The sequence below is a fragment of the Carlito syrichta genome, unplaced genomic scaffold, assembly GCF_000164805.1.
Source record: "Carlito syrichta isolate Samal-C Ts95f unplaced genomic scaffold, Tarsius_syrichta-2.0.1 Scaffold306534, whole genome shotgun sequence".
NCBI classification, from domain to species: domain Eukaryota; kingdom Metazoa; phylum Chordata; class Mammalia; order Primates; family Tarsiidae; genus Carlito; species Carlito syrichta.
In genome coordinates, this window is record NW_007250630.1 from 553,343 (window position 1) to 566,279 (window position 12,937).

A 12,937-nucleotide genomic window follows, 5' to 3' on the forward strand; every position below is an offset into this window, starting at 1 on the left:
GATTAACTCAAAATGCTAAAGGTGGACTCTGCTCCCTGTCTCCCTTTGGTAACTTAAGGCAGAAAATATGAGTTCCACCCTTTAACAGACATTACCACACTCCACCCATCAAGAAGAATGTGCTTATATTAGAACACACACTAACCCAAGAAGTACTCTAATGTGTCATTTCATGCTCACATTTCTAAAATCTTCTATAAATGATAGCATTTTAGGCTGACAGACTTTGTGAAAATAAATTGAAATAGAAGAAGAGGTTTATTTCACCTTCACATGGTGTCTTTCTCATGCAGAGTTCAGATTTCCACATTTGTATCCCTTTAAAGGATTTGATATGCGGGAAAAGAAGAAAGGATGATGGTAAACATTTTATCTGAGAGATGCCTATAGACCATCATATTCAGACTTGAACAGTGGCCTGAAACTTACCTTTTACTGATGTGTTAGGTGGAGGGCCTTCCATTCGCAAGTTCCATGGAGGGTCCCCTTGGTTAGCAAAGTCCCTCATTTTCAGATAGCTAATTGTAAGTCGGATGATGGATGCCTTGTCAAGCTGGCTGGTGATGGCTGCAGGAAGAGGCAACAACTTGGCCAATTCATAGAACTCAAAGTTTTCTTTTCCCCGGCGGGAGCGAGCGGCATCTCGGGATTTCTCCTTTCTCAATGCTTGTAAACTAAAACCAAAGAAGTAGGAAAAAGTTGTTTAGAATATGAGATTTTGTCATCAGCAGAACTGATTTCTATTTCTACCAAAACCTACTTCATAATTCGAAAGTGATAGTAAAATGATTCCATACAATGTGTACTAAAACCATAAATTCCACCTTTGGCATTATATATCACAAACTCAAGTCTAGTGAGTGAAAACTGTGTTTTCCTTGTTAAGGTCTCCCCCCCCCGCCCACTGCCAAATGTACACCATTGAGATATATGCAGTGTTTCTAAAACATAACATAAGGTTTACAGGTATAGGCGATGTGATCAACTAAAAGCAATCTAAAAGAATGGATTTGTATCCGTATATCTATTCTTTTTTTTTTTTTTTTTTTTGAGTTGGAGTCTCCTCTGTCGCCCAGACTGGAGTGCAGTGGCCGCTCCCGGCCACCGCAGCCTCGACCTGCTGGGCTCCGGTGATCCTTCCGCCTCAGCCTTCCAAGTAGCCGGAATTACAGGCATGTGCTACCACGCCCGGCTGATTTTTTGATTTATTGTAGAGATGAGGTCTCGCTGCCCAGGCGGGCCTCGAACCCACGGGCTCAGGCAGTCCACTCACCTCAGCCTCCCAAAGGCGCGGGATTACAGGCTAAGCCACTGAGCCCGGCTCATATATCTATTCTTAAGCTAATGATTTTATTTTTATTTAACTTTCATCACTGTGGAATCTAAAACAAAGGGAAATATTTTGCAAAATTTATTTCAATTATCATTTGGGGGAACAAAAGATAAATATAAATACAATTCACTGACAGAATCAACAAATACAATGATATGTCTTCAGTCCTGAGTAAGGATCATGACACCTTCAGTCAGACAAAGAAAACATCATATCTAAAATGAAGATTTCAGTGTGACTTTATGTGCTGATACTTGGCTGATAAGAGAAGACTTTAATTATTTATTAATTGATATATATTAGTAGATGGATACATTTTCTAAGATACTAGAGAATAAAATATATTGCCCAGAAAAGTTAAACTTTAGGATAATATAAATTTAATGTTGTAAGATAAAGCCCTGTATGGGTTATTAAAATTTATAAACATTATAGACATATTACTCCCCAGAAGAGGCAACAGGTGGGAGCCAGCATTTTCCTTTAACTATTCATGTGCATTTCTGTTTGAAGTTTGCTCACATTGCTGAGGGCAGAATCTGGCACAACTGAAGTTGTGTGTGAGCATCTGACAGAATTCCACCTACTCTGAATTGCTCTGCTTTGTGTCTGACGAGAAAGACATTCTAAAATCAGACCCTAATGATAAGTAACTGGATATTATTTACAGTATCAAGGTGCTATTAAATAATCTTATATGCTCATTTTATTGAACTCAGAAGCCATTTCAAATCTTTGAATCTAGCATTCTTTAATTATGAAATGACAAGAGAGAAACCAGAAAAAAAGCAAGACCAGAGGAATAGATCAAAATGGGTTCCTCTGTGTGGCGCCATTCTGTATTAATATGGAGAATAACATTTCATATTACATTATAGCATTCCTGACATTGTTCCAGTGGAAACCCTGTAATCACTGCTGACACCCATAATATCTTACAGAATATCTATGTAATTTAAGTAGTGCCATAATGCTCTGGTCAGATACTTGCTAGGCTAATACCCCAACCAGATTTATGTTTGCTCTATTAATAAGATATTCTACATTATCTAACTAATGTATTTCTTAGAATTAGACAAGTTAATGCTATCATTTTCAGAGTCACAGCAGTGTCAGGTGACAAACCTTTGTCTCGTGATATACCTCAAGTGATAACCTCAGGCAGAAAACATAACTCATGTACAAGGAAAAGATGTGTTATATCGTTTATTTCCCAATATCTTGGCCAATCTCCATTTGATTCTACAAGTCCTCAATTTTGGCTTGTTGAAAGCTATTTAAGTAGACTGAGAGATGCCTTAACATCTGCCAAAGTATAAGTATAACCAGAATCCAGGTTAACATCTTGGGATAAAAGAATGGTTCACATTCCCCCCCTTTATATAATAAAAGCCATTTATCCAACAAGTACATCAGCTGTGCCAAAATAACTAGGTCTCTTGACATATTTTCTCCACCACTTGTTCACAGGGGAAGGTGCAGTGGTTCAAGTTCAGTGCTTTGCTCTTTTTGTGTTCTTGCTATCAAATACTACTCCAGAAAGTGGGCTAAACTTACTTTTTTTTTTTTTTTTGGTCCAGTAAGTGACTATGATGGAGCTCTAGAGCAGGGGTTACAAATTCAAGGGCTTTCGGGGTTAAGGTGGGGAATGTCAATGAGTAAAGAGGCCTGATGGAGACTCTGGGAAACTGGAGGAAACTGACTTTAGCAAAAGGACAGCACAGAATTTCAGCTGATTGCTGCTTTAGGGAAAGGCATGCCTGGTGCTGCCAGATTTCTGGTGTGGTCACTTCTAGAGACTAAAATCTGAATTTTCATAATGACATTTTTAAATTGTAGTATTTTAAGTAATTAAAAATTTTTTAAATTTTGCAAGCCAAAAAAAACACGCCATGATTAAACATGGATCAGGGATCCATTTTACAATTAGGTAACAATTTGGTCAATTTGAAAGGTAGTTTCACATGAGCATTATGTCATTTTCCTTCATGCACATCACTCAGATAATCACAAATGGATTCATTTACAAATTCACCTAATATATACAAATTCTCTCCTCAACTGATGCAAAGTAGAGGATCAAGCAATTATTCTGAAACTGATTTTAACATACAGGCTAATCAGTAATCTAAGGGAAAAAAATAAAACATATGGGGACAAAGCCCAAGATCATAGGGATCAACCCAATAAAGATAAACAGAGGGGTGATGGCTTTTCTACACACACTCAGGGAAGTCAGCAGACACAAATGCCCTGGATCTTGTACCTAAACACTGTCCTCCGATGTTTTCTTACTTTTCTAAAATAGCATCCAATCTCCTTGTTGTTTTCTTCTGTCCACCCTCTCTCCCCCACCCCTCTACAAAACACACACACACACACACGCACATACACACACACACACACACACACACACACACACACACACACACTAATACACACAATATCTCCATACCAGGGTAATTTTCTTGGCTATCATCTTTACAACAAAATGTTTCCACAACTCCCACACCATATCACTATGCGGGTACCATAGTTCAGAAGGCTTTTGGAATGATATCACTGTGTATGGAATAAGTAGTAACTGGTTTTGTGGGCAACAGCAATAAAATACACTGAAAGGATTAGAAAGGTTGTTGAGATGTTGGTATAATAGATGAAGCTAAAGACCTTTATACAGATTGTGGATTAATCTTTCCCTTGCTTTTGTAAAGTGGATGTAAGTAATTTTCAAATTCAATTAAGGAAAATATTAAAACCAAAAATAAAATTTGTATTTAGTTCTAAATTTTAAAAAAGTGGTTACATTTCTGGAATACTAAAGATAGACTGGTTTTACATGAGTAAAGGGTTATAGTGCTAATCTCTGCCATCTAAAACATGATTAAACTTCAGATCCACAATTAGTTACTTCCCCGGCCTAAACTTCTCACTGCTCTAATGTTCTTTCATTTTAGACTCTGGATAGCAGGAAAAGAGTCTCTTCATTACAACTTTCTTTGATAACTACATTATCGACCTCACCAATGATTATCACCACCAACAAAAAGCAACAAAATAAACAATTTCCAAAGACACACACACACACACACACACACACACGCGCGCGCGCATTTCTGGACATCATATGCAAAATCGTGTGTATATTTTTGGGAGACAGTGAGTTTTAGATTCTCAAAAGTAGTCCATTACTCCAACCAAAAGCTTAATTATCTAATATCTAGAATTTCCTCCTGTAAGAACATGGATTGTGAGCTACATTGCCTGGGTATAAATCTTGGCTTTATTACTTACATAGTATGTAAACTTGAGGCAACTTCTATTGCTCAGTTTTTCTCAACTGTGAAAAGGGATGGCAACACTCTTTATTTTATATGGTGGTTGTCAGAATTAAGATAAATGAGATGTTTTTATAAAATCTTTACAATGGTGCCTGGCACATAGTAATACCATGTAAGACATGTTAACTGAAAACCTAAGCTTGCTTCACACTGATCATTCTATGTTTTGAATGTGCACAATTCTCATTTATAATATGCACTTTCCTCTCACTAATATAATTTCTATGTCTTGGTACTGACATATCACATCACGTACTTAAGTAAACTAAAACTCCTTTATTGCAGAGATACTGATTTTTCTTTTTATTCTAGTACTCATAATATCTATGGTCTAGCCATTGTATACCACAGGTGTGCTTAATGAATTGTTCAGATAAAAAATACATGTGCTTAACAGAAGCTTAAAGGTTTCTAAGTATGCTTTTGTACAAGATAGTAGGGAGTCATTTTGTAGTATACTAAAGCAGAAAAGATGACACTAATTGCAGGGCAAACAATTTTGTTTATATTTATTTTAAATACAGCATCTTGCTCCGTCATCCAGGCTGGAGTGCAGTGGCATAATCATAGCTCACTGAAGTCTCAGACTCCTGGACTCAAGTAGACCTCCCACCTGGTCCTCCCAAGTAGCCAGGACTACAGGTGCATGCCACCACACCAAGCTAATTTTTTTTCATTTTTGTAGAGATGGAATCTCTCTAGTTGCTCATGATGGTCTCAAATTCCTGGGCTCAAGTGACCCTCCCACCTTAACTTCCTAAAATGCTGGGATTACAGGTTGAGTCACTAAACTCAGTCAATTTTGTATATATTTAAAAATATCATATCTAAATAGCTATTAACAGAACAGACTACTTGGGAAGACTGTGAAAATGTCTATGGAAGACTTTTAAATGGAAATAATTATTAATCAAAAAGAACATATGTGTAGTCCTAGAAAAAAGATGATCTTTCAAAAATATCTTCCAAAAGGTCACAAATCTAAAAGTTCTCTTTGAAGTCAAGCGAAGTACCAAATCCAGGACCATGGAGAGCTCAGCCAGGATGTGGTGCTCAAGAAGTGTGGAAGTTCTACAGCAACTGCCTCTTCAGCCTCCACATTGGGGGCAAGGACAAATCATGACACTCTTCTCAAGTCAGAAACCAGCAAAATACATCCCCCAAAAATGAATGAAGGGACCCACCACTATCACAAAGCCAATATTATGAAATTGATTCAGGATTTGCGATCCCTGTGTATCTACCATGGAGCTGGATGAGGATGTCAATTATGTATTGGGTCACTTGTCCATAGTAAGAAAAACAGATAACTTTGGACTTGATGACTTATTTAATTAAAAGAGGTAAGTTATTCTTTGTGGCTGATCAAATTTAGCTTTGAAAAATTGATTACTTTGGTTTCCCACTTCACAGAAATGATTATGGAAATAATATGGTTGGACATTCACAGAGAATAACAAAAAGTAAAAAAAAAAAAAAAAGTAATCACACAGGAACAACAGAAGTAAGCCAACTTAACCACATGTTTCTTCCTATTCAGTGATTTCTTCATAGCCATACTTTTAAATCAATTTCTTTATCATTTAAATTTGTGGAACAGCTTCAAATATTGACATTATCAACAGATTCACAATATCTCTATATGAAAATTCTTCTCCAAACTTCAGTTTGTACACCTTCATGTAAACTTTTAGAATACAATATCTAGTCTTTATAAAACACCATGACAGGTTTCTGTTCTCTAACTGTAGGGAAAAGGAGAGGTAGGGTCAAAACCATTTTAAATTTTACCTTTTAAAAATACTTCTAAGGAGTCAGACAGGCAGGATTTTATGGATTTTCCTACTTGTTTTGCTTAGGAGAACCCAGCACTACAGACTTTTACTATTTATCAATTAATCCGGCATGCAGCCTCAAAGGAAGAAGGTCGAGCTGTATTAAAAATGCAGCCATCAAAAATTCATCAAAGGCTTCAGCATTTTAACTCATGAACCTTTGAACACCTGCATACTTGTCAGATCTTTGGTCATAGTTAACGGTGAAATCTATAGTTACTCCAGTACCTACACTTGCCCTGACATGAGCTGAATGAGGAGGCTTCCCAGGGAAAAAGTACAGTAAAGATTCTATAAGTAATGCTTGCCCTTTCTCCATTACTTTTAGTACAACAGCCCACCCCACATTAACATAACATAGAGTTCAAAGTCAATCAAATCAGCCTTCTGCAAAGAAAAAATCTTCCAGGAATATATATATATATATATATTTTTTTTTTTTTTTTTTTTTGGTATGGTTGTAAATATCAGCTTTCTTACAAGGCAATGTAATTGAGAAATGCACAAACGGCTATTATCTGGTAGGATTAGGCACAAGAAAGCTCACAAATTGAAGTCTTTTAATGCTCTCCGAGAAAAGGTAATAATGTCAGAAATCTTTGTTTAATGTATAAAGAATGCTGGATAGTATGTGCTGGAAGTTAAAACTGGAACCTTCAAGTTCAAGGTAAGAACTCTGCTGCTTAACTAATGCACTGCTCATAGCTGTCATCATTAATTTATGTTAGCCTCTGTAAACATCAAGAGTATAATAGGCCAATTTCACAACTAAATATAGATGCACATTTTGCCCTTATATAAATGGCAGATTGCTGCTGTAGATCATCACTGCAGCAACACGTCAGTAAAGATGCACTGTTTGATGGTCTGATGCTCACACAATATATAAAACCAGTTGTAATGGTTGTTTGGAAGCAAAGTGTAACATAGCAGCAAAATTTCATTTGTTCCACAAACTCAGGATATATTAAGCTTGGCTGACAAAGACTGTTTGATGTGCTAAATCAGTTTGACCTTCATTCTTGCTTTATTTTTCTCATTTAACATGTGAAATGACCATTATTTTTCCACATGCAGGAAAATATATAATTGATTCCTTAAAAATGCGTCAAAAATATGCAACTGCTAACAATTGACAAAGTACCAAAATCAAGATGTATACTTACATTTTGTAAACTAAGATATATTCTGATTGAATAATCCTGACCCACTTGACTTGTGGTAAAAAAGATCAAAAGAGTAATTAAAGTCATTCAACTGAATGCCTTCCCTCATCTTCAGAAATAGCCTTGTGTATGTTTGAACTTAATAATTAAATTAATTGGTTTTAGCCAATGAGCATTTTCATTTTTAACACTTTAAATAAGAGGATTTATTTCCAGAATGAGTCATTAGAATAGTAATAAAGAAAGTTGAGAGGTCTGCACAGTCCTTTTCAACCGATGTTCACCTTGATTCAAATAACCCTTGAATGAACCACAGCAAGACCAAGCTATTCATTGTATGCTTTGGTGTCTGCCAAAAACCTCATGAATCAAAGTGTTTTGTTCTTCATTTTCCCCCAGAACTTTAAGCTATACAATTGGCAGTTCCATAATAACGGGAAAAAACTGCAGCTTTATCAAGTAATTTCTCTTCACCCAATAAATAGCACTTTACCTTGGAGCAACTTGTATATTTCACACCTTAAATTTCTATTTACCAAATCAGCTAATCACTTCACAATTGAACTCAGAACAAAAAAAAATTATCAATTAAAGTGGTTGAAACTCCTGCAAATTATCATTTAGGAATGAAGTAATTGCTTTCATCAGGGCAGAAAAGCCCGCCAGAACAGAAATGTCACTTTAGATTAGCGTTCTCACTCCTGAAGCTATGGATGACACAGCTGATATAAGACTAAATGCCAAGACCAATCAATTGCTTTTGTGGCTGTGCTCTGAGCTGCTGTAAAAGGGGCCATTTTCTAGGATCTACTCTTCATTATAGTAAATGCTATCTCCTTGGTAACATAATTCCATTTCTCATAAATTCTGTCTGAGAGCATTGTCCTAACAATGGATGTTTGTGGAAAAGAATGCTGTTGGTTTAATGCACAGAATTAAGTGTGAATGGCTGTCAAACTGCTATAGTTTACTAGTTCTTAAACATAAATTGAAGTCTTATACATTAAAAAGAATTGTTGGGGAGAAATGAATGTCCTGAACAAGGGTAAGATACTGTATTTGAAGGTTTTGTGCCACTAGTTTAGAATTTTGGCTATTCTGGTAGTTATCTGTCCTGTACATTAAATCAGTCAGTTCACATCCAGAGGTGGGTGAACACTCCACTTGTCTTCTCAGCAGTGTAGTTTGCAAATGTGAAACCTCAGAAACAAATATGAACTCATTACACAACTGCATGTGATTTGTGAATAGCCACAACTGTGTTTAAAAAACAAAAAGTGTTCTTTGAGCTGAGCCCTTCCTGGAAAGCATCCAGATCTTAATTTGTATTGTTCATCCCCCTGAAGTTACAAGAATCTGGGTTGCAGGCTCCAATTAAAAGGAAATTGAAGAAGCTAATATAGTGAGAAAGCAGCAATTCCCTGCACTGCTCTCTTCAGGTCTGAAGTTTAGAAAGAGATTCAGGATCACGGGTCTTTGCCCGACATGGGATAAAGGCTTTCTCATCCTGGTGAGCACACATGTGTAACTTCCATTAACAGTAACAGGAGTCGTGAGCACACATTGAGAGGAAAGTCTACGGCTAAATATTTGAAAGGGTCAGAACTTCTCTGCTGAAAGGCAAAATGAGAGGGAACAGCAGGCACTCCTTGGTAGCAGGGCATTTTACTGACCATGCAAAGGAAAACTGTTGGAATTCCTACCACTCCAAGGAACTGCAGTACTATTTTTCATAATATCAATAGCAGGAAAGTGCATATTATTTCTGCTTTTTAAGAGTATTCAGTACCATCAAAGAGCAGCATGGAACTGAATACAATAACAAATGATAACATGTTTGAATGCTTCCTATACTTCATTTAGGGTGTTTTAAGTGTTTCAGACATTATCTCATTGAATTCATGGTTGCCAATATCAGCAGTGTAGGGGAAAACCAGTAATATCCACCATGGAAGGCAGACAGTCTATTCTGAATGCATCTAACACTAAAAGCAGTGTTGTTTTCAGTCACTGTATTTTGGAAAGGGCCACTGTATGAGTTTTGTTCTTTCCCAACTTTCACACCTATCCCCCAAACTGGGACTTTTCTTGCATCATGGAGGCCTTTCCCTGGATGCTGGACTTCAGGGGCTGAAAGACAGTCCTGAGAAGACTTGGTTTCCCATAAGTCTTATTGTCCTGCCTCTCGGGAGAAAATCAAAATACAGAGAGGAAAAATAACTTACCTAAGGCCAGTGATGGTTGGAGATAGAATTTGAACCTTGGTAAAGTAAATCAAGTCCTTACCACCACTGTACAATATTGCCTCCATAGAAATGCAATCCTCAAGATTCCCTTTTCCCTATTATATTTACATGACAATTAAGTCACTGATAAAGTTTTAGTTAATTTATAATCACCCTTATAAATCCCTTAATAATTGTTATGAAAACTTAATTCTTTAATGAAACATCCAATAAAACCCCTATTTTCAGGCTTATAAACACATTCCAATTTGGAGTAGGTAGATTTGCTGTTAATTGCTGTAAGTCCCACACTAAATTGCTTTGGAATTCAAATTCAAATGACCTTTTCTAGAGGGAAAATTCATTTTTTCTTTTAATTTTCTTTAAGTGTGATTTCAAACACTTTTGAGCGCATAGCTAAATGGAAGAAAGCTTTCAAAAACTTTCAAGCTTGATATGGCACACTTGGAAAGGGGAAAGCATGCTTTGACAAGTTTAAAGATCTGTAAGTATGAAAAATGAAAGTTATGGTCATGTGCATACTGCAAACATAACACATGCTTTTACTTGACATCAATGAACACACCACCATTATACTTTAACTGTCTGCTTTCCTTTGTGAAATAGGGATCTTTAAGTAAAATGGTCACTCATTCTTTTAAACACTGCAACTGCGAATACAAGTACATAAGCCTCAAGAGACTATATACTTTATTCCTCACTTATCTGACTGTTTTTTAGGACACATTTTTACTTCACCTTTTATCCTGATTCCAAAAGCATAGTGTATGGTTGCAGGGAAAGCAGGGCACGGTAGAGGAGGATTGTTCCAATTTCTAGAGAATACTTTGGCAGGTACATATCTAAAGCATTAGAAATTTGTCTACTTTTGGTCCAAGTTGACTTCTAGGCAATCAAAAGAAAAAAATAATCAAGTATTTGAATAAACATAATACTAAAGGGATTTACTACATCTTTGATTTGCAAACTTTGGAAATAAATTATGAAATATACCGAGATATGAACAAGGATATTGAAAAATATTTAATGGCTTGGAAGAAAAGTTATAACATGTTAAATAATAAAAGAAAGTTTATAAAGCAGCATGTATAGTGGGATCATAAACTATAGTTGTATCTAGATGAATTCTGACAAATCAAAATATTAAGATTGCTTATTTCTACATGGTAAGAACATTCCTTTTATATGTAGGGGTTGAGGGAGCCAACTCTATTTGCTGAAGTTCCTTAAATAAATATGCATCTTTTTACATAAAAATTACTTAAAAAATAAAAATATAATTTACTGGAGTCCACATTGAACCCAAGAAGTACCTTGATGCTTAAATATACTTTTGTTCAATAAATGGTTTACCCAATAGTGTTCTCAAATATCATCCTGCCCCTACTTCTTGCAATAGTAGGGCCTGGAAAATGAGAAAATGCTTGGCTTGGTCACTCCTCTAAAAGAGAGCTGAAATTGGGACAGTTGGCTAGAATTGGGATAGCTGGGAGTAGTCTTCAAACCTTCTCAAGTTATCCCACAAGGGTTTCAGCCACACAACTGAGTCCTTCAGCATGCAGCCAGGGTTCCTCTGTTCTATATGGTTCCTCAAAAACCCAAAGCAGTTCTTTGTTCAGTGTTTAATTTGCCAGCTGCTGGTTGGAGATGGAATGTGCTTCCCTTCAGTGATTGACTTTTTCCATGTGTCACACCCTTAACAACCTGAGTATAGCTGTAGATTCTCACTGGAGAAAAAACACATACAGATAAACGTACAAAATATCACATAGAATGGGCTTCCTGAAGCATATGCTCAGATCCTGCCCCAGTCTAGGTTAAGAAGCCTTCCTCAATTGATGTTACTTGAGATCTCTACCAAGCTTTGTTGAACTGACCCAACCACTGTAATCAGAATCATTCATTGTTCTTTAATTGATGACTGCTCTTCCTCCATTTCTAACAGTTTTTGGCCCTTGCAGGTAGAGTGACTCCATGGCATTAAACTCTCTATATGTAGCAGTTTAGATGTTTTTATGTGTCAGGGATTACCATGTAAGATTTAATCTGAAGAGACATGATACTCCACTTAAATACTTTATAAAGTTAGGCAATGTAGGAAATGCCTGTTTGTTTCTAGACTTCCATTACTCATGCAGGAATCAAGTCCTCCCTGGGCCCCACATTCTTTTGAAAAACTTTGACAGATGCTTAGGTCTTTCATAAGAATCTGACTTTGAGGAACCACAAGTAAGTTATTCTGAACCAAATCTAGTTATGTAAAAGGATGATAGGTAATCTCATTCCGGAATTTTCTTCCTCAAAATAGTTTACCCAGTTTACCTGAGTGATGCTGGCCTAATCAGGCCTCATGTTTCTCCACACATTTGGCTTCTAAAAATTCTACATATAGAGACGGGGCAAGATGGCGATGGCATAGGTGAACTGGTGAGATTCTCTGAACGGACCAAGACTGCAAACTGCTGAATAGACAGACTGTAAAGCAGAGGGAAAAGTGAACAAAGCCAGAAGACCCTCATAAGGAAGAACAGGTCATTGCAGAAGAGAAATAAAAGCAACCCCACCTTCCCTCAAAAACAGAATTGAAGAGGGGGAGGGAAAGGGGGAGAGGGAGAAAAATCTACAGAAATGAAGAAGAACCAAAAGAAGAGTATGGGTCTCTCCCAGACGCCTGGGAGAGCAGACACTGAGAAAACTGACTTTGGAATACAAACAATGAAAAGTTCCCAGAATGAAGGGTCTCAAAATGCAAATGTAGATATCAAAACAACAATGGAGAGATTAAAAAGAATTGAGGAGACACAAGAAGAAACTAGGAAGGAGCTGATATCTGAGATAACAGTAATAAAGAATACTGTGAATGAAATAAATAACAAATTGATAAGCATGGAAAGCAGAATTACCCAAGCAGAAGAAAGAATCTCAGAGCTTGAGGACCAAAATATAGAAATAACCCAAACTCTTAAAAACACAGAAAATAAGCTAAAAAAGACAGAACAAAACCTTCAAGAGATGG

At 36.6% G+C, this 12,937-nt stretch overlaps 1 protein-coding gene across 1 annotated transcript in view; it reads right to left on the reverse strand.

Moving 5' to 3' along the window:
* The window catches only part of NPAS3 (neuronal PAS domain protein 3), a gene marked incomplete at its 3' end in the record, with an annotated part of 691,615 nt that overhangs the window by 533,075 nt on the left and 145,603 nt on the right, over positions 1–12,937 (reverse strand). Inside the window, exon 3 of the mRNA XM_021715010.1 lies at positions 430–674. Within this exon, the coding sequence (XP_021570685.1) occupies positions 430–674 (245 nt within the window). The remainder of the gene's footprint in view (positions 1–429; positions 675–12,937) is intronic.